The 23125-nt window shown below is 42.7% G+C and overlaps 2 protein-coding genes across 3 annotated transcripts; both read left to right on the forward strand.

The window, feature by feature from the left end:
• Positions 1-2286: 2286 nt before the first annotated feature.
• On the forward strand, positions 2287-8773 carry abhd14b (abhydrolase domain containing 14B). Of its 2 annotated transcripts, none has more exons than XM_012961196.3 (4): positions 2287-2402; positions 5976-6221; positions 7302-7543; positions 8159-8773. In XM_012961196.3, the coding sequence occupies exons 2-4, from the start codon at positions 6011-6013 to the stop codon at positions 8339-8341; spliced, it is 636 nt and encodes a 211-aa protein (XP_012816650.1). In that variant the 5' UTR covers positions 2287-2402; positions 5976-6010; the 3' UTR covers positions 8342-8773.
• A 3578-nt stretch (positions 8774-12351) lies between these two features.
• Positions 12352-15206, forward strand: abhd14a (abhydrolase domain containing 14A). Its single transcript, XM_004914065.4, has 4 exons — positions 12352-12768; positions 13062-13177; positions 13741-13976; positions 14644-15206. Exons 1-4 carry the CDS (start codon positions 12530-12532, stop codon positions 14821-14823), a joined length of 771 nt encoding a protein of 256 aa, XP_004914122.1. The 5' UTR covers positions 12352-12529; the 3' UTR covers positions 14824-15206.
• Positions 15207-23125: the final 7919 nt, after the last annotated feature.

The raw sequence follows: 23125 nt of genomic DNA on the forward strand, positions 1-23125 counted from the left end.
GTTCGGGGGCCGCATCGGCTCGTTGATGCGGTCCCCGAACTGACTGTGCCCATTACCGTCATTATAATTCGATCGTTTGGCCCCAGGGCCAAATGACCGAATTAACCTAGATTCTGGCGATATCGCCCACCCGTAGGTGGGGATATCGGGAGAAGATCCACTCGTTTGCCGATCTTGCCAGGCGAGCGGATCTTGATGTGTATGGCCACATTACAGTGTGTGAATGCAGGCATATGTTTGACTGTAGGAACTGGGGCAGAAATGCAGCAATACAGTTGGTAACAGAGACGTTTACAGGGGATGTAAAATCATTCCATAAAGTTAAGGGATAAAGGGGGGTTCACCTTTAAGTTAACTTTTAGTATGTTATAGAAAGTTCTAATCAATTTTTAAATTGGTCTTCATTTATTTTTATAGTTTTCAAATTATTTTTTTTTCTAAAACTTTGCAGCTTTTTTTAAAAAAAAAAAAATCAATTATTCAGTTAAAATGAAGTCTGTGGGAGATTTCATTTCTTTAATTTAGAACTTTCTGGATAACAGGTTTCGGATAATGTATCCCATTCTTCTACTTCTTTATGCCCAGTACACAACCAAGAGTGATAAAATGTTGTGTTATAAAACATAAAAAAATAGTTTATATGACTTTAACTGCAAGATGGGGTCAAATCAGTGTACACAACCTGCTGTTTCTAAGTGTAGCGCCCCCTGCAATATATTTTACTTGCAGGCAGAATGTTTCTCTGTAGCGCTGCCACTAGTACATCTTTATGGCCCAAGACATCATTTTGTTTATTGTTAATAATTCAGTATATTTATTTAGTTGCTAATAGTGGAACAAATTCTATTACAATTGCTGGGTATTGGGTAGGAATGTTCTCAATGGGATTTTCAGAAGTGTCTCCTCCTTTTATTTGAGGCTGCTGAGGAATTCCATAAGCCCTTGGTGCCAAGTGTCCGGGTCATCCAGGTAACAAGCATGCCCAGCCCCTTTCATGCAAAACACCCTATGATTGGGCAGATTCTTCAGGTTGCGCAGGGATAATTCTCCCAGTTGTTCATCTTTGTCACCATACACAATCAGAGCTGGAACCTGCATGGTCAGAGGTGTAATAGGTTATCAGACTTTTATAATAACATATCTACTTGTCTGTGGTCAGTAACCTATTGGATTTGTTGTGCCTGGAGCTATGGGCAGTAATGTCTACTGGCTGAAGTGCTTCATGACATCTTTAAAGGGTAAGTTAACCTTTAAAACAAGTGAATGTATAATTGATGAGAGCGTTCTCCTAAGCACTTTTGCATTTTACATTTGTTATTTACTTTACTTAATTTTGAGATTTGAAGTGTAAAAGTTCTGTCAACATGAATGAATTGTGTCATAACAGTGCCACCTGCTGGTAAGTTTCCAGCCATGATGTTGTCAAGGAAGTTGTCAGGAGAAAAAGGGCTGGTCTGATTTAAATTTGGTTAGGAAAGACATAAGAAAAATTATCTGAGGTGTTTAATATTTTCCAGAAAAACATCAGACCAGCCTCTTTCTTTCTCCTGAAAACGTCCATGACAACATCACGGTCGGAAACTGACCCGCACGTAATGTAGTCCTGTGTGACCAAATTAATTTATATTTACTGTGGTAGACATATTTATTATAGTGTGTAATCCAACATCACAGGTGATGTTGCCCATAGCAACCAATCAGGCCTTTGGTTTTGTTTTCTAATTTGTAGGTGACCGTTCAAATTTAATTGCGGATTGGTTGCTATGGGTAACATCACTGGTGATGTTGGCTTACACACTATAATATATATGCCCCTAAGTCTCCACTACACCTCCTGTTCCAAGAGTCCACAAAGCCACCAATCATAAGTTATGATTAAGTTCACCTTGGCATATATACAAGCTTGTGTTGCACTGTCAGTAACCTAGCCTAACTTAATGAATTAAATTACTAGTAACACAAAAATAAAGTTTATATAACTATAAACACGCTATGTTCCCTTTATTCAAAGCAGCAAGTGGAGTAAAAGTCAGTTAGTAGGCAGGGTTACAGCTGTGCCATTGCACCGATAGCCAGATACCTCTCCCCTGGGCATTACCCTGGGGGCTAGGAATGTTTGCGGAGCAACAAAAAATCTGCAGGTGGGCAGTGCCTGGCAGCAGGGAAAGATCATGCAGCGTTGTCTCATATTGAACACTAGGTGGCAGTGCCTGGCAGCAGGGAAAGGTCATGCAGCGTTGTCTCATATTGAACACTAGGTGGCAGTGCTGTGCAGATGTAGAACTGCGCCTGCTGCAAAGTTTTTGCTGTTTCCTGTGTGGACTTTGGATGTTGGTGGCTGTGCGTATGGGACACATTGCCCTGTGGGTGCCTGCTACTTATCTTCCCTGAGCTCACAGAGGGTAAGTCGGATCTCAGCAGATCTGTGTGGCCTACAGGCCAGGATGTACCGTCTGACAGCAGGAACCACTGAGACTTTATAGGGGTAGTTGCATTACAGCTTTACTGTGTATCAGGCTCAGACACTTACAGAATAACTTGCTTTCTCTTTCTAGAGGGAGGTGGGCACAGGGGCTATATACCAGGAGTGGGCATTTTGTATCTTGCATACATAGTACCCAGTAACAACCCCTGGCTGCCAGTGGCATTTGAGTGTTACAGTTCAGCCCAGTCCTACCACTTTGTGGTATAAATACTGGTAGTGTCTGTCATAATAATAAAACCTTCCAGCACTAATATATTGATATTGGAATATAACAATGTCTGGGGAGATGCAGGCTGCAAGGTGCTGGTCTGTACCCTAGGTCTGACCTATAGAGACAAACTCCCTACTGACACTCGCTGCCCCTGCCCCACAACATCCACAAAGAAGGGGGTCTAGTATGTACAGCCAGGCTTCCTATGCGGGTCAGTTCTGATTCATGACATGGCATGGAACCATTAATGGTCAGTGTATAGGTATGGCAGTACCACTCTCCCAATCACATAATGCATTGAGGCAGTAATACAGTATTTCCATCTGATTCAGCAGTCGTAGTGTTGTACTTTTGCAATCCCTTTTTTGAAAAATCATTGTTTTCTGTCTCTCTCTCTCTATATATATATATATTAAAGGCTTTATTATGAAGAATGACGTGCCAATATAGTTCCCTTGTAAATTCACAAAGTAGTTGGGCTGGGTTGAATAAAATCCCCATATTAGGTTAACTTTAATCCTTTACTGTAACCCTACCCAATAACTGGCTTTGCCTTTACTCTACTTGTTCTCTCACTGCTTTGAATAAGCATTTGTTTTCCGTGCATGTTTGTTCCTCTGCTGGTTGTGCATTCCACCTGTCACGCAGGCACTCTACCCGCAGGCAGCAGTCACAGCCTTTGAAGCAAACACACTATTTGTACAAGAGAAGGGAAATTGTACATCATATTTAATTGCATAGAAAACCCCATTAATTTTTTGGTCTTACTGGCCCTTTAATACATTGGGTTGGACAGCCCTACCCTAGCAGGATAGGTTACTGACTGGTAGGTAACAAGTGTAATGCAACCTTGAATATATGAATCATCAACTTGGAAACTGCAGCTTATATATATATATATATATATATATATACAGTGGTGTGAAAAACTATTTGCCCCCTTCCTGATTTCTTATTCTTTTGCATGTTTGTCACACAAAATGTTTCTGATCATCAAACACATTTAACTATTAGTCAAAGATAACACAAGTAAACACAAAATGCAGTTTTTAAATGAGGGCTTTTATTATTTAGGGAGAAAAAAAATCCAAACCTACATTGCCCTGTGTGAAAAAGTAATTGCCCCCTGAACCTAATAACTGGTTGGGCCACCCTTAGCAGCAATAACTGCAATCAAGCGTTTGCGATAACTTGCAACAAGTCTTTTACAGCGCTCTGGAGGAATTTTGGCCCACTCATCTTTGCAGAATTGTTGTAATTCAGCTTTATTCGAGGGTTTTCTAGCATGAACCGCCTTTTTAAGGTCATGCCACAACATCTCAATAGGATTCAGGTCAGGACTTTGACTAGGCCACTCCAAAGTCTTCATTTTGTTTTTCTTCAGCCATTCAGAGGTGGATTTGCTGGTGTGTTTTGGGTCATTGTCCTGCTGCAGCACCCAAGATCGCTTCAGCTTGAGTTGACGAACAGATGGCCGGACATTCTCCTTCAGGATTTTTTGGTAGACAGTAGAATTCATGGTTCCATCTATCACAGCAAGCCTTCCAGTTCCTGAAGCAGCAAAACAACCCCAGACCATCACACTACCGCCACCATATTTTACTGTTGGTATGATGTTCTTTTTCTGAAATGCTGTGTTATTTTTACGCCAGATGTAACGGGACACGCACCTTCCAAAATGTTCAACTTTTGTCTCGTCGGTCCACAAGATATTTTCCCAAAAGTCTTGGCAATCATTGAGATGTTTTTTAGCAAAATTGAGACGAGCCATAATGTTCTTTTTGCTTAAAAGTGGTTTGCGCCTTGGAAATCTGCCATGCAGGCCGTTTTTGCCCAGTCTCTTTCTTATGGTGGAGTCGTGAACACTGACCTTAATTGAGGCAAGTGAGGCCTGCAGTTCTTTAGATGTTGTCCTGGGGTCTTTTGTGGCCTCTCGGATGAGTTGTCTCTGCGCTCTTGGGGTAATTTTGGTCAGCCGGCCACTCCTGGGAAGGTTCACCACTGTTCCATGTTTTTGCCATTTGTGGATAATGGCTCTCACTGTGGTTCGCCGGAGTCCCAAAGCTTTAGAAATGGCTTTATAACCTTTACCAGACTGATAGATCTCAATTACTTTTGTTCTCATTTGTTCCTGAATTTCTTTGGATCTTGGCATGATGTCTAGCTTTTGAGGTGCTTTTGGTCTACTTCTCTGTGTCAGGTAGCTCCGATTTAAGTGATTTCTTGATTGAAATAGGTGTGGCAGTAATCAGGCCTGGGGGTGACTACAGAAATTGAACATTGAATTGATAAACCACAGTTAAGTTATTTTTTAACAAGGGGGGCAATCACTTTTTCACACAGGGCCATGTAGATTTGGAGTTTTTTTTCTCCCTTAATAACGTAACCCTTCATTTAAAAACTGCATTTTGTGTTCAATTATGTTATCTTTGACTAATAGTTAATGGTTTTTGATGAGCAGAAACATTTAAGTGTGACAAACATGCAAAAGAATAAGAAATCAGGAAGGGGGCAAATAGTTTTTCACACCACTGTATATATATACATATATATATATATATATATATATATATACTGTATATATATATGCAACAGTTGGGTAAGTGGATTTTATTTTCAGAGAAGAGACAGGGACACCAAAATCCAGTTATAAAATGCACTTTTGTTTCTAGTATGCAAGATATTGTTTTTTACACTAATATAGTAAATTAGAAACAGCAGCACCTGTCTGTAGAATAAGAAGAAGGTCTAGTGATGTTGCTCTGCTTAGAAAATTAAGTTAGTGAGTTAGTTCTGATGTTTCAGTGGTCAGTATAAAGCAGCGTAATATTACAAAACTTTCTCTTTAGGTTCTTTAATGGTAAGATATGTCCAGCCATGGCACTTAAGCTGTAGTGAAACTACAACTCTCAGAATTTCTGTATCAGCCAAGTCACCTTTGACACATGTAATGGCTAGATATGCAATGTTTTTACCGGAGAGGCTTTTTACCTCCATGCTTTGACAGACCCACTTTTACTCATTAAATCCAAAAATAGGAAAAAAAAGCTCCAGCAGATTAACTGCAAAACATTTATTATGGGTAGTGGTAACCTCTGTGGTTACCACTACCCATAATAAATGTTTTGCAGTTAATCTGCTGGAGCTTTTTTTTTCCTATTTTTGGATTTTTGCAGTTGTATTTGGTTGCAGCACAGAGCAACAACTAGGAGCTAAAGCATTTTTCGTAAGTACTTTATACAAAGTTCACCAATAATTTTCCACTTTTACTCATTGTAGCTTTTTGACTGTAAGACTGCAGATTCCCTGCAGATATGGCAGAGGTGCAGATTAAGGAGAGCACTGTGAAGGTTTCAGGGCAGACACTGTTCTATCGTGAGGCACTTCCAGTGGCACCAGGAACTAACAAGCCACCAGTCCTACTTCTACATGGGATCAGATTCTCCTCCCAGGAATGGCAGAACCTGAAGACTCTACATACACTGGCAGCTGCCGGTCACCGTGCCGTAGCCCTGGATCTACCAGGTACATTTGGTTTGATGTTGCATTGCAGCCAGTTCCATTGCTTTTATGACCAGTGGTTCTTGTGTGTGCTAGTGTTACATTTCCCTCAAACAATATTTCTTCTTTCTTCTACTAGCAATTTTCCCTCTATAAATATGGATCCCACTATAGTAGAGAGAGAGAGTGCCTATAGTAGCAGTGGGATAATAGCCTCTAGGAAGAGACTGTGGCTGTGGGATAGCAGGTATAGTAGGGAGAGATGGTGCCTATAGTAGCAGTGGAGGGATAATAGCCTCTGGGAAGGGACTGTGGCTGTGGGATAGCAGGTATAGTAGGGAGAGATGGTGCCTATAGTAGCAGTGGGGGATAATAGCCTCTGGGAAGGGACTGTGGCTGTGGGATAGCAGGTATAGTAGGGAGAGATGGTGCCTATAGTAGCAGTGGGGATAATAGCCTCTGGGAAGGGACTGTGGCTGTGGGATAGCAGGTATAGTAGGGAAAGATGGTGCCTATAGTAGCAGTGGGATAATAGCCTCTGGGAAGGGACTGTGGCTGTGGGATAGCAGGTATAGTAGGGAGAGATGGTGCCTATAGTAGCAGTGGGGATAATAGCCTCTGGGAAGGGACTGTGGCTGTGGGATAGCAGGTATAGTAGGGAAAGATGGTGCCTATAGTAGCAGTGGGATAATAGCCTCTGGGAAGGGACTGTGGCATAGCAGGTATAGTAGGGAGAGATGGTGCCTATAGTAGCAGTGGGATAATAGCCTCTGGGAAGGGACTGTGGCTGTGGGATAGCAGGTATAGTAGGGAGAGATGGTGCCTATAGTAGCAGTAGGGGGATAATAGCCTCTGGGAAGGGACTGTGGCTGTGGGATAGCAGGTATAGTAGGGAGAGATGGTGCCTATAGTAGCAGTGGGGGGATAATAGCCTTAAAGAGATCCCAATAGTTTCCATTGTGAAAGAGCCATAGGTTGAACATCCTTGCTAAAACATGATAACTACCTTTTTCAATTTTTACATTTTCTAAGTACTCTTCGTGTTTTTTAGTCCATTTTGTGTATTCATGATTTGTTTTATATCATTTTTTTTACTTCACCTAGGACTTGGCCATTCCGCAGATGCAGTGGCCCCTAGCCCCCTGGGAGAACTGGCTCCGCCTGGGTTCCTGCAGGAGGTGTTGGAGTCGCTAAACATGGTCCCTGCTGTGCTGATCAGCCCTTCACTCAGTGGAATGTACTCCCTGCCCTTTCTCCTGAGCAGCCCACAGAGTGTAGCGGCCTATGTGCCTGTTGCGCCTATCTGCACAGACAAGTTCTCGGTGCAAGACTATGCCCATGTGCAGGTAAGACAACTCCCTATACCAAACAGAAAGGTACAGATTGGACAGAAGTGAGGCCTTCCGAATTTAACAGGGTTATCTTTGAGTTAACTTTTAGTATGATGATTAGAGATAGTGTGCAATTGGTCTTCATTTTTTATTATTTGTAGTTTTTTTAATTATTTCAATTTTTGTTCAGAAACTTTGGAGTTCTTGCATTTCAGCAGCTGTCTGTTTGCTAGGGTCTAAATTACCTTAGCAACCAGGGAGTGGTTGGAATTTGAATAGAAGAGGACCTGAATAGAAAAAAAAGTTATAAAAAGTAACAATTACAATAACATTGTAGCCTCACAGAGCAATAGTTTTATGGCTGCTGGGGTCAGTGGGGGGGATGCAGTAGAGACAAAGGCTTCTGTACCTGTAGGTACATCATCCCTATTACAGTATATACATAATATGAAGGTTTTATTTCTCCTTTAAAGTCATGTTCTATGAATTACTAATGTAAATCAGTCAGCCAGTACACAGTATTGCACCATACCAACACATAGCACAACAAATCCCATCGGTTACTGACCACAGACAAGTAGATATGTTATTATAAAAGTTTGATAACCTATTACACCTCTGACCATGCAGGTTCCAGCTCTGATTGTGTATGGTGACAAAGATGAACAACTGGGAGAATTATCCCTGCGCAACCTGAAGAATCTGCCCAATCATAGGGTGTTTTGCATGAAAGGGGCTGGGCATGCTTGTTACCTGGATGACCCGGACACTTGGCACCAAGGGCTTATGGAATTCCTCAGCAGCCTCAAATAAAAGGAGGAGACACTTCTGAAAATTCCATTGGGAACATTCCTACCCAATACCCAGCAATTGTAATAGAATTTGTTCCACTATTAGCAACTAAATAAATATACTGAATTATTAACAATAAACAAAATGATGTCTTGGGCCATAAAGATGTACTAGTGGCAGCGCTACAGAGAAACATTCTGCCTGCAAGTAAAATATATTGCACCTATAACTATAATCCTAGGTCTATATTCACTGTATGTAACCTTTTTATTGGATGCAAAACAGTCCTTTTAATTATGTTTTAGTAAACAAAATATGGAGATCCATAATACGGAAAGACCCCTTTACCTGAAAAATGCCATGTCTCGAATATTTTGGATAACAGTCCCCATGCCGGCACTATTATAATCTCTTTGTGTCCAGCTATGACATCTATTGTATCCTTCCAAATTATCTAAATCTCCCTTTCATTTTCTGCCTCATATTGACTTTGAAATACCCACAATTTTATTTACCCCTTTTCCCATTGTTTCCTTCTGATATGTCCCTTTTGTTGTGCTTAACTCTGATGTTTGGTGGTATTTTATTAATCAGGAGAAGTCTTTTTATTGACTTTCCCTCCAGTAACTAAATTCATGGTCCTTGAACATGTCACTGCTAAAGTAAAAAAGACAACAGAGATCCGCACTATACTTTAATCATGAGTAAGGCTGATGCCAGACGTGGCGTAGGGCTGATATTTTCGGCAAGCGGAAAAACGCTTCTCTCGCATTTTCATGCGTATATCGGCTACATGTGCCTGCACCCGAGCGTATCTCATTCATTCGGGTGCAGGCACAAGTAGCAGGCGTAGGGCTGAATTTTCGCCAATAATTTTTCCGCTTGCCAAAAATATCAGCCCTACGCCACGTGTGGCATCAGCCTAAAGGTGGTGAGCACCTGAATTAAATACAATAAGAGAAAAGTAATCAGAATCTGTATCTGGGCAGCTAGCAGGTGGGTGCAACAATACTGAATTGCTTTCAGGGTCCTCCCTTCCTCTCTACATTTTTATGTCACTGCTAAAGATTAGACTCATTAGGTTCTGTGTGGTTTTGTTAAAGGGATACTGTCATGATTGTATGGTGTACTTTTTATTTCTAAATTACACTGTTTACATAACAAATAATTCACCGGACTTGGATTTCTTAAGGTGGCCATACATGAGCAGATCCGCTCGCTTGGCGATGTCGCCAAGCGAGCGGATCTTCCCCCGATATCCCCACCTACGGGTGGGCGATATCGGGGACCATTTAGGTAAAAAAAATAATAATCCGATCGTTTGGCCCTGGGGCCAAACGATCGGATTATGTGGGCGGCAATGGGGCAGTCGGATCGGGGACCGCATCAACGAGCCGATGTGGTCCCCGATCCGACCAGATTTTCTAACCTGGCCGATCGAGATCTGGCCAATTTCAGGCCAGATATCGGTCGGCCAGGCCGCTCTGCTCTCCCCATACACGGGCCGATTAGCTGCCGAATCGGTCCAAGGGACCGATATCGGCAGCTATAGTCGGCCCGTGTATGGCCACCTTTACTATTGAGTGCTATTCTGATACCCACTGGGAGCTGCTATCTTGCTCCGTTCCCATTGTTCTGCTGATTGGCTGCTGGGGGGGGATATATCACTACAAATTGCTTTCCCATGACTGTAATCTAAGGGAACACAGCTGAACCTTCTGGATAGTTCCAGCCACTGTGTCTGTCAAAGTAACAACAAATATAAATATTAAATAAATAGACTTTTGGACCTTATCTAACCTGCTGTCTTGTGACCAACCCACAATGGCTTGCTTTACTGACTTCTTAACTGCTTCTCTGTTATTTACTTTTTTTCTCTTTTATGTCCTCTCAGACTGTGCGGAGAGATCTCTTTCTTAATTATTTTAAATCCTCCCTAATGATGATCATGCAGGAATATAAAAAGCCTCTATATACATACGTATAGGCTCAACTTGACAGTATCTACATTTGTCATTCTCCACACAGTCCATACAGGAATATAATATGTAGAGCAGTGCTGTCGAACTGGCGGCCCCCCTCTGTGTGGCCCCCACCTGTCTGGCTGCTTTGATGGCTTACCTTTGAGTAAGCATTAAATGGTATCAGTACTGAGATTAACTGGCCCCCTGTATGGTTCTCACCTCAGATTCAGGCTGTAATCCCCCTGTATTGTTTGAAAATGTAATCCCCTGTGTTTTTCACACCTTTTAATACCTGCATTGTTCACCCCTTGCAGTGTTCACACCTCAGGCTCAGGCTGTAATCATCCCCATTGTTCACTTCTTCACACCTCAGACATAGGTACTGTAGGCAGAGTATGGCACATACAGCCAGCATAGGGCAGGTAGAGTATGGCACACACAGGCAGCATAGGTCAGGAAGTGTAGGGCAGGCAGAGTATGGCACACACAGGCAGGGTAGGGCAGGCAGAGTATGGCACACACAGGCAGGGTAGGGCAGGCAGAGTATGGCACACACAGGCAGGGTAGGGCAGGCAGAGTATGGCACACACAGGCAGGCAGAGTATGGCACACACAGGCAGGGTAGGGCAGGCAGAGTATGGCACACAGAGGCAGTGTAGGACAGGCAGAGTATGGCACACACAGGCAGGGTAGGGCAGGCAGAGTATGGCACACAGAGGCAGTGTAGGACAGGCAGAGTATGGCACACACAGACAGCATAGGACAGGCAGAGTGCTGCCTGTGTGTGCCATACTCTGCTTGCCCTATGCTGCTTGTGGGAGGTGAACCTGGCAGGGGTTTGTTGTGGGAGTTTGTTAGCAGTTGGAAATAGCCATTAAATGGTCCCTACGGTGTGTAATTATGTACTGGGGGTTGCTCTGCTATCCACAGGGGAGGAGGAGGCATATGGAATTTAAGGGTATATCTTAATATGACATAATTCTTTCACATATGAATGATGGTTGATATCCCCACAGTAAGGACCAAGCATTTGGGATTTTGCCGTGCTACCACCATTGTGATAAAATAGGTGTGGTTTGAAGTGGGTGTGGTTTCAAAAAGGGGAGTGGTCAAAACTGGCTTCCATTAGCGGCCCTCCACCATGTATGCTAGAGAAATTCCGGCCCTCGGCACCGTAGAAGTTGGACAGCACTGGTCTAGAGGAATATAAACATTAGAAGTTCTATTCAATACAAATGAGTGAGAGATCCAATTCATTATATCTGTGAGAGATACCAAAACAGAAGCAGCGCATACCCAAGCCTACAAGCTCTCTCCCCGTACAGTGTAGCTGTGCAGATTGTCAGCTCTTGTTTCAAGTGCTGTAGAACAGGACTATGAGGGACTGGTCTGCCCAATACCCACAGCCATTACTGAGAACCAGTCGCCCTCCGGCTACAGATGTACTTCCCAAGGCACTAGGAGATTGCAGGCAGCAGGTAATCATCCATATAGCTAGACCTGCTGCACATAACAGAGTAACAGCAAGCCCACGGTTCTGGCCACACCCCTGCAGCCGCCCACTGGGTTCTGACCACGCCCACTCCCCTATCCAGGGGCTTTTACACACCCCTAATTGTGTAGGCGTGTTAATAATACAAGCAGTAAGTTTGCCTATAATATAGACAAACTATAGACTCTATATAGATATATGTGTGTGTATAGGCACCGGTCATACACCCATCTCTTCTGGGAGAATCTGCCCTACAAGTTACAGGGCGAAAGTGGGTTTGAACTGACATTTAAAGCGCAGCATATTTCCAGCGCCGCAAAGAGTCATTTTAGTTATACAAAATATCCCTTGAACCTTCATTCAATGCTATACATTTAGTCCTTACTGAAATGTATCTCTCCCACCGCCTCCGGGGCACAGACTCACAGGACGCACTATGCATACAGTACGCCCAGCCCCGCAGCTGCACAGCACTGCCACCTAGCGTTGAGCAGGAGACACAGCTACACAACGTTTGATACGGGAGCAACGAAGACTGGGATAAGGGGTGGAGTCTTAAATAAATAGGGGTGGAGAGAAGGAGACTGCGGCTGGGCGGGGACAGCCAATAGACTGACAGTCGTGTCGCACATATACACACAGCATATATCCCTACATACATACACCAGCTAGGGGTAAGTTCCACACATACACACAGCTGCCGGGCACTATCTGGGTGTTGATGCCGTGAGAGACTGCGGGTATTGCCTGGGGATGGCACTGGGCCGGCACAAACTGACTTTGCTGGTGCTGGTCTTGTCAGTGTCCGTGCTGCTCTACCTACTGCTGCCCTCCGGCCACTCCGAGCGAGCAATGGAGCAGCAAACCGAGTCCCTTTCCCCCGACCCCCAGAGCAACATCACTGTGCGCAGCGCGACCCTCTCCGGGGACTGGCCCACCTTCTACAGGGAGGCGGTGCCGCGCAATGGGATAGACGGGGTCGGATCGGAGAGGTAGGTTCTGAGAATAGCACAGAATCCATCGCGACTGACCCAATATACCCCCCCTTGTCTGTTAGTCTTGCATGCTGGGAGTTGTAGTTCTTTCATGAGCTGGTGGGACTTTGGCCAAGAGAGGCTCATAGTAGCACCCAGGAATTTGTAACTTTAATAACAAAATCTGGCTTAGGCCCTTTTAGATTGTTAGCTCTAATGGCATAGTATTGTTATCAGTATTAGGCCTCAGTGGGTTCTGCAGTTTTATTCTTTTAAACCCCAGGTTTTGCTTGTGACTGTTCTGTTCTTAGGTTTGTGGTGCTGCTGCTTCATGGTCGCTCCTTCACCTCCAAAACATGGCAGGATCTGGGCACTCTGGGTACACTGGCAGATCACGGGTACCGAGCTGTGGCCATAGACCTTCCAGGTAGTATAAACTGTTCTGCAACTTATTCATCTTCATATGAAACCTGGCCTATAAAATTGCCTCTAAAACTAAAAACCATTGTTGAGTGACAGTCAAAGCTCCATGCCCAGGAGCCAGGCCACTCATGTGGGACAGGGGACACATTATTATTATTTTTTCTCATTTAGTTAACCCATTCAGTTGCCCAAATGTGAGTGGTGACTGCATTGCATAATAAGATTTGTAGCTGGTTGCAAAAGTACAGTGTGAAGGTAGTCTGGGTGGATGAGTCCCTTTGGGCTTAATGGCAGAAGTACTTAGATTGTAAGCTCTACGGGGCAGGGACCTACTTCCTACTGTGTCTCATACCACATGGCACTTATATATATATATATATATATTTATTTATTATATCACTCGTCCTCCCTGTGTGTAATTTTGTATTCTGTAAGACTGTACAGCGCTGCGTACCCTTGTGGCGCTTTATAAATAAAGTTATACATACATACATACATACATACATACATACATACAAGTAAGGGCTGACAATGCAGATGATAACAAGGTGCTACTTGTTCTTCTAGGGTACGGCGAGTCTCTGCGTGCTCAGCCCATGTCTTCAGAAAAAGGGCGAACTGATTACCTTCTTCATGTCATGGAGAATCTGGGGACACATCAGCCAGTCTTGGTCTGTCCTTCCATGAGTGGGCTCTTCTGTCTGCCACTCCTCATGCAGCACCCTGACCGACTGCGAGGATTTGTCCCTATTGCCCCAGTGGGCACCAAGAGCTTCAAACAGGAGCAGTATCAGCAGATACAGGTGTGGCCCTTGCACAGCACATAAAGGTTACATTAGTGTTCTGATTCTTTAAAGCACTACTGTCATGGGAAAACATGTTTCTACAAAACCCATCAGTTAATAGAGCTTCTCCAGCAGAATCCTGCATTAAAATCCAATTTTCAAAAATGCAAACACATTTTTTTTTTTATATAATTTTGAAATTTCACATAAGCCTAGCAATATTCTTAATTTCACAGTGTGCTACAGCCATGTGACCTGTGCTCTGATAAACTTTAGTCACACTTTACTGCTGTGCTGCAAGTTGGAGTGATATCACCCCCAGAGTTAATTATTTGCATTGTAAACAGTGTAATTTAGAATAAAAAAGTACACTCTAAAAATCATGACAGTTCCTGTAAAGGACAGGAACTCTGCACAGGCCCTCCTCCCATCTCCTCAACCACATCAAGAAGACCATTCCCTTCTTAAAAGCAAGGGGCATATCCTTTAGTTGTGGGTCATTGGGTGGGGGTCTTAGGTACGGACTATGTAAAATTGTTGACCTCTGTGTGCTCGTTTAAGGGAGTACCATATTGTTGTAGACCCAGCCTCACTGCTGGAGTTTTAAGTTATGAAATGATAGTATATCTTGAATATATTTCATGTCCATGTAATAATTTTCTTTCTTTTTTTTTGTAATTTACAGGTTCCCACCCTCATTGTATATGGGACTCTGGATACTAACTTAGGTAGCCAGTCTCTGGAGAGCCTTCAGCTACTGCCTCATCACAGGCTGGTGCCACTAGAGGGCGCTGGCCATGCATGTTACCTGGATAGGCCTGAAGAATTTCATGCAGCTCTAATTCGGTATCTGAGTAATCTCTGATCACCCACTGCTACAAGAAAACATGGGCAGGCAGTGTTATTGGTGGGTGCAGAGGTGGAAGCCAGGTTTCTGAAGTATTTAAACCAGAAAGCCAGGGCAACTGGAATACATAGACAACGGCGAATGCTGGAGAGTTACTCCAGTAGGAACATTCTCCTAATGTCCCAAAGGGGTCTGTGAGTGTAGGGTCTTACCTATCTACAATTATGGACAATAAGGAAAGCTTGAGGAGAACGTGTACAGAAGGAATGTATGTAGGTTCTCATAGGAGTGTATATTATTTTATCTAACAATTTCATTAGTATGTTAGGTGGGTGGGGATATGCAACACCCTGAGGGTATATAGTTACAAACTTCTGTTTTGAGTGGGCTGTGAAAAGAATGTAATAAAAGTAGCCAGTATGACATAGAAGTATTTTTATTGCAGTCTTCTGACTTACAGTGAGGAACATAAGTATTTGAACACCCTGCGATCTTGCAAGTTCTCCCACTTAGAAATCATGGAGGGGACTGAAATTCACATTGTAGGTGCATTCCCACTGTGAGAGACGGCATTTAAAAAAAAATTCAGGTAATCACATTGTATGATTTTTAAAGAATGTATTTGTATTGCACTGCTGCACATAAGTATTTGAACACCTGAGAAAATCAGTGTTAATATTTGGTACAGAAGCCTTTGTTTGCAATTACAGAGGTCAAACGTTTCCTGTAGTTCTTGACCAGGTTTGCACACACTGCAACAGGGATTTTGGCCCACTCCTCCACACAGATCTCCTCTAGATCTGTCAGGTTTCGGGGCTGTCACTGAGCAACACAGAGTTTCAGCTCCCTCCAAAGATTTTCTATTGGATTTAAGTCTGGAGACTGGCTAGGCCACTCCAGGACCTTGATATGCCTCTTACGGAGCCACTCCTTGGTTATCCTGGCTGTGTGCTTCGGGTTATTGTCATTTTGGAAGACCCAGCCACGACCCATCTTCAATGCTCTGACTGAGGGAAGGAGGTTATTGTCCAAAATCTCACAATACATGGCCCCATTCATCCTCTCCTTAATACAGTGCAGTCGTCCTGTCCCCTTTGCAGAAAAGCACCCCACAAAGCATGATGTTACCACCCCCATGCTTCACAGTAGGGATGATGTTCTCGGGATGCAACTCATCCTTATTTTTCCTCCAAACACGGCGAGTGAAGTTTAGACCAAAAAGTTCTACTTTGGTCTCATCCGACCACATGACTTTCTCCCATGCCTCCTCTGAATCATCCAGATGGTCATTGGCAAATTTTAGATGGGCCTGGACATGTGATGACTTGAGCAGGGGAACCTTCCGTGTAATGCATGATTTGAAACCATGATGACTTGTAGTTCTGGGCTTATTCCTCACCTTTCTTATCATCAGTGATACCCCACGAGGTGAGATCTTGCATGGAGCCCCAGTCCGAGGGAGACTGACAGTCGTCTTTAGCCTCTTCCATTTTCTAACAATTGCTCCATCCACAATTGATCTATTTTCACCAAGCAATTTGCCCCGTAGCCCTTTCCAGCCTTGTGGAGGTCCACAATTTTGTCTGTGGTGTCTTTTGACAGCTCTTTGGTCTTGCCCATGGTGGTAGTTGGAGTCCGACTGACAGTGGGGTGGACAGGTGTCTTTAAAGAGCTCAGACAGGTTCTACTAATTTAGATTAATGAGTGGAGTAGAGGTGGACTTTTTAAAGGCAGAGTAACAGGTCATTGAGAGAAAGAATTCTTGCTAAGCGCCAGGTGTTCAAATACTTATGTGCAGCAGTGCAACACAAATACATTCTTTAAAAATCACACAATGTGATTTCCTGAATTTTTTTTTAAATGTCGTCTCTCACAGTGGGAATGCACCTACAATGTGAATTTCAGACCCCTCCATGATTTCTAAGTGGGAGAACTTGCAAAATCGCAGGGTGTTCAAATCCTTATATTCATCACTGTAAGTGCTGGGGGAAGCCTATTTTTTTTATTTATTTTTTTACACATTATTCTATGGAAGTATTAGATGTAGAGGGGGCACTGCAACCTTTTCATTATTTATTAAAGGCAAAATGTACGCTTTTTAAAAGCAGGGATTATCTTTATTATAGGATAGAGATTGTGTGCACTGTACAGGGACAGAGTTATTTTTCATGTGCAGCTATAGCACAGTATAATTGTTTGTTGTGTCACAGGGTTCAGTGAGTGTGTGGTTGTAATGCAATAAGCTGCTGAGACTTCCCTGTGTATCTTACATAATATGATCTCCAGTATCAAGGCGACATTGTTAGCTCCCTAATGAGCTATACAAACCTTTTTTTTCTTTAATAAGACTAATAGCACAACCTACAGGGTAAACACATATACGCAGACCAGCTTTGACATTAGTTGAGAATGAGGACAAAATAATGTTTAAAAGTATTGAACTACAACAAAAAAAGTACTTTGAATAAAACATTAAAAATGTAACGTCATTTCATTTGATTGTGTCCGTTTAAGTGCTTCATTGACTTGCATGTGTATTTCCCAGCATACTGAATATAGGAGAGCACAGCAAGTCACTAGGGTATATAGGAACAGAGACAGACAAAATCAAAGAACAGTGATGTGAAGTCTGATATCCTTTATAATTTTTAGTAGGGGAAAAAGTTGTAGTCTTTGAATAAAAAATTATATGGCCTTAAGTGTCCAGGAGGGTGGATTTTTTTTTTATAGGTGAGCACACACAATTCATTACAGAATAGGGTTGCAGAAATGGGAGTGAGAGCCTGATCCCCAACATTACTGCCCAACCTCACTTATGCTCTTGTGGCTGATCAAGTAAGGCTGATGCCACACGTGGCGTAGGGCTGATTTTTTCGGCAAGCGGAAAAACGCTTGCTGAAAATTCAGCCCTACGCCTGCTACTTGTGCCTGCACCAGAATTAATGGAATACGCTCGGGTGCAGGCACATGTAGCCGATATACGCATGAAAACGTGAGACTTTGCATTCTCACGCGTTTTCATGCGTATATTGGCTACATGTGCCTGCACCCGAGCGTATCCCATTCATTCGGGTGCAGGCACAAGTAGCAGGCGTAGGGCTGAATTTTTGAAAAAATCAGCCCTACGCCACATGTGGCATCAGCCTAAATCCCACCAACAGTGTTCCACCATCTAGTGCAAAGACTTCCCAGAAGAATGGAGGCTGTTATAGCAGCAAAGGGAGGATCGCATTACACTATGGGGGGAATTCACAAAAGTGGTGATATTGAGACAAAATAAAAGTGGAGATAGATTTGTTGGATTTTCCACCTAATTCACAAAACTCTATCTCCACTTTTGTGAATTTGTCTTTTAAACAGACAGTTTTCAGATTTTGTCATTTTCCCGACATTTTTTTTGTGAATTTACCTTTAGCTCTTAGTAAATCTGTCGGTGCCCACAAATCCAGTCCCACAGCTACAGGAGCCTCGGGGGAAGTATTTTACTGGCAGGATTTGGCATTTCATTTGCTATTTGTCATTTCACATTGGGGGCATTTCCTGAGGGGTAATTTTAGTTTTCCCAGGGAAACTATACATCATTCTTTTCAGGACAATTGGGCTTTCAAATGTTTTCTATATTTCTGTGTAATTCCACTTCTGTAACAAGATTTAAGGGTCTAAATACTGTCTTCTCTAGCCCCTACTCATTACTGGGCAGCAGCAATCCAGCCCACACCCTAACATGCCCGGTGAAAAGAGGCCCAACAGGACTAGGGCCCACTGGGTTTTTATCCAGTGCCCTGTTGGGCCAGTCCAACCCTGTACCCCAATATCCCAATTTGGGTGCCAGTGTGCCTGTGCTGCTTGCTGATCACCAAGATGGCGGCTGGGAACAGGTGGGGCCAATGCTGTCAGGCAGCTCTGTAGTTCTGGACATGCTATGGGGGCACAGATAAGTTGGGGCAGATGTCAGTGAAGTGATTAAAGAGGGGGCACTGCTGCTAAAACTAAAAATTTGCCAGGGAGGCTCTACTTTTCCTTTTAATAAAAATGTTTACAATATATTCACACAAAATGTTATTATTGCCTAATTGATTAAGCTAAAACCAGCATAATCATGCAAATATGAGGTAAAAACTTTATATATATAGGATATAAATAAACTTTTTTTTTTCAGTGTTTTACTTGTTTATAAAATGTTAATGAGGCCTTTTACAGAAACGTGTCCCCTAACAATGAGAGAGAACAGAGGTGTGAAATGGAGACTGGGGGAAACAAAACAAAACAGAAAAGCTTAGAATTGGTCTGACAGAGTTACACTGAGTTTTACTCCATTTTGAAAATGTCGGGAAAAAATGTTGTTAAAAGTGTCTGTAAACTGTCTTTCCTTCAGCAAAAACGGAAAAGTGGCGGTTGAGTCGGAATTTAGGCAGATTTCTGTTTGTGAATCTGGAGAAAGTGTTTTCCACCAGTTTTTCCACCACTTTTACTCCAAAAAAGGGTTCTCTCCACTTTTGTGAATTCCCCCATAGGGTTGCCACCTGGCCAGTAAAACGTACACTTGGTGCCAATGTTATTATTAGGGAAAATAGTAAAAATATACAAAGGAAAGATTTTTTTTTCCAGAAAAGGTGTCAACTGTATTGACACAGGGTTCTTTTTGTGTGTATTATAAGGGGGAAGTGCCCACGGGGATACTCACTGGTACAGGTATAGGACCCATTATCCAGAATGCTTGGGACCAAGGGTATTCTGGATAAGGGGTATTTCTGTAATTTGGATATCCATACCTTAAGTCTACTAAAAAGTCAATAAAATGTTAATTAAACCCAATAGGATTGTTTTGTATCCAATAATTATTAATTATATCTTAGTTGGTACTGTTTTATTATTACAGAGAAAAGGGAATCATTTAACCATTAAATAAACCCAATAGGGCTGTTCTGCCCCCAATAAGGGGTAATTATAACTTAGTTGGGATCAAGTACAGGTACTGTTTTATTATTACAGAGAAAAGGGAATCATTTAACCATTAAATAAACCCAATAGGGCTGTTCTGCCCCCAATAAGGGGTAATTATAACTTAGTTGGGATCAAGTACAGGTACTGTTTTATTATTACAGAGAAAAGGGAATCATTTAACCATTAAATAAACCCAATAGGGCTGTTCTGCCCCCAATAAGGGGTAATTATATCTTAGTTGGGATCAAGTACAGGTACTGTTTTATTATTACAGAGAAAAGGGAATCATTTAACCATTAAATAAACCCAATAGGGCTGTTCTGCCCCCAATAAGGGGTAATTATATCTTAGTTGGGATCAAGTACAAGGTACTGTTTTATTATTACAGAGAAAAAGGAATCATTTAACCATTAAATAAACCCAATAGGGCTGTTCTGCCCCCAATAAGGGGTAATTATATCTTAGTTGGGATCAAGTACAGGTACTGTTTTATTATTACAGAGAAAAGGGAATCATTTAACCATTAAATAAACCCAATAGGGCTGTTCTGCCCCCAATAAGGGGTAATTATATCTTAGTTGGGATCAAGTACAGGTACTGTTTTATTATTACAGAGAAAAGGGAATCATTTAACCATTAAATAAACCCAATAGGGCTGTTCTGCCCCCAATAAGGGGTAATTATATCTTAGTTTGGATCAAGTACAGGTACTGTTTTATTATTACAGAGAGAAAGGAAATCAGTTTTAAAATTCTGAATCCTGATAAGGAGCAAGAGATCTGCAGGGATGGGATTGAGCCCGGGGGTAGGGGGGGGCGCTGGTGCTGCCGTCTCTGCTGACACTGTAACCCCCACACCGGGAGGCACCAAGAATATATCAGCACCGGCCCAGTCACATGGGTATAAGGCCAACATGGCAAGGGTGCTGTGTTTGGCACAAACATTTGTTATTTAATCCCCTCCTGGCACCAGTGCAAAAGATAGAGGAATAATTGTACATTTATTCATTTGGGGGTGTTTAGTTCCCCTTTAATCAATGTGGTGTAGGCATTTAATAGTAACGCATTGAGAGACACAAGCAGGGATTTGCTGATGATGCAAAGACATTGGTGCCATGTGCTACAGCTCCCATTGTGTGAATGATAAGCTTACTGGCATCATGGGATTTGAAGTCTCTTCTTACAAGTCAGTGCTTAAAGCCTAAACAAAAGAACGTTACTGATTCACTAAGAGCTTAAATGTGTGCTTTCCCCAGAAAAGACAGACTAAAGGGAAACTACTCCCTGGATTCTTAGGATGTTGTTACATTTTTGTATTTGTCCCATAATATATAATTTGTTTATAAAAAGGGGGATTTGAGCAGCTGACAGTCTGTTGAACAATGGCAGTAAAGCTAAGGGGCTATTAAACTGATTTTTGCCGCCCCCCAGCAGGGTTTGATGGTCCTAAATTATGAAGAGCTGAGGGATTTTCCCTGCCATTTGTAGCTCAGTGCCAATATGGAAGTGTTTCATGAATTCTTGCCCTGCTCCCAGTAACCTCTAATGGGGCTGGCAAACAGGCAGCGGTTGGGGTGGGCAGCAGAGGGTCATAGTTTCTTCCTGCAGGAATCTTTGTGCAACTTCAGAAATGAAGAAGACTGTATTTCCCCAAGCCAGACCTGCAACCAATCCGAAACCCACAATGGTCCCCCAAATTTTATCCCTAACCCTGAACTATAAACCCACAGGTCCTGTGAGTCAAAATGCACATAACTAAAATGATCCAATCTGTGATTGTGGCTATAAAAGGTACTGATTAGTCTAACAGCTCAGCCACTGGGTAAAAGGGTAACATTTAAAATGAATCTCTTGGGCACCATCCAATCAGCTGACCCATTCCCAACTGGTAACCATAAAGCCGGGTGATTAGGAACTGGCACAGAATAGCTGCTCACTGAACTCAGGGCAGTTGTAATAAGGGGCCACAGGAGGGGGGCAGCCTGTTGGGAATTTAGTTTATCTGGTATTTTGCCAGTCGGATCTGTAAAATGCTTTATTAGTGATATTAATATTGAGGAAAGCTCCCAACATATGGAAAGTGCATTACACTTGAGAAACATGATTAGTTTTGGTGGGTCTGTACTGTATAAAGCTGATTAGAAGAATGGGTCAAATGCAATTTTTAATTCTCTGGGTTTTCTGGGACCATTATGATCAAGGAACAGTTCAGGAGTCATACTCACACTGATTTAGGTCAAATCCGTGGCGCGCGCTGGCATCATAAAAGTATTCACTAGGTCTTGCAACCCATAACGACCAATCAGATGTTTGCTCTCAAGGGTGGCCAGCAAGGCTGCTTCACTTAATTGGTTGCTATGGGTTGTTAGACCTGGTGCCATTGTCATTATCCCCCTTGTGTAGCTTTATATACCATTGTTATGAGTGTGCTCCTCATCTCCTTCCCAATAGATATTCCCATTGTAAAGTCACTGATTGAGTGGTACAGGGATACTCAGGAATGGTGTGGAGGTTGTATTCCTCCTTCTTATCCTCTCATCTGATTGGTTATGATGAGACCCAATCTCCCATCAGGCTATAGAGTATAGAGTATGTTGAGGCGGCACTCCCCAAACTTGAATCACACAGTCATGGGGTCAGCCAGAATGAAAATATGATGATTGTTGGATGCCCAAAAGTGGGCGGAGCTGTGAACAGCCAATCAGATTTTACCTATTGACTTGGGGGAAATCCAACCTGCTGCCATTCTCACAGTAATAACACCGGGGTCCCCAAACTTTTTACACTTAGTCACTAGGGGGCTGCAGGTTTAGTTTTGAAAAGTGGGAGGAGCCACCAACAGCCAATCAAATTTCACCTATTGATTTTTATTGGTTTGATGCCAGAGTTTCCAAACTTTGCACAGTCAGTCAGTGGGTGACTACGCATTCAAGTTTTTTTTTAAATCGCAAAGTGACTTCGGGCCCGATTCACTAGTGCGAAATAACGTGCGCTATTTTTAGCGTGCGCTAAAAATTTTACCGCTTCTTAATTTTGGCGACTTTTCGCACGATTCACTATTAGTACACTTGCGCTATTTTACGCGCGGTATTTCATGCGATAGCCTTGTCGCGATAAATAGCGTGCACGGTATTTTCCGCATGCACGCTATTTATCGCATGCGCTAATTGTCGCGACATTACGCACACGACAATCGGCAGCATAAAAATGGCGACATTTTGCCCTGGGAGAGCACTAAATACTTAGGGGTCTGTTTGCTAAAGTGGCTTAAATTAAGTTAGAGATTTTAGACACAGAATAAATGGCAAATATGTTATGGGCACTTTATTAAATGGGAACAAATATAATATTGCAATTATTCTGGCAACAAAACATTG

This window comes from Xenopus tropicalis, chromosome 4 (genome assembly GCF_000004195.4).
Source record: "Xenopus tropicalis strain Nigerian chromosome 4, UCB_Xtro_10.0, whole genome shotgun sequence".
NCBI classification, from domain to species: domain Eukaryota; kingdom Metazoa; phylum Chordata; class Amphibia; order Anura; family Pipidae; genus Xenopus; species Xenopus tropicalis.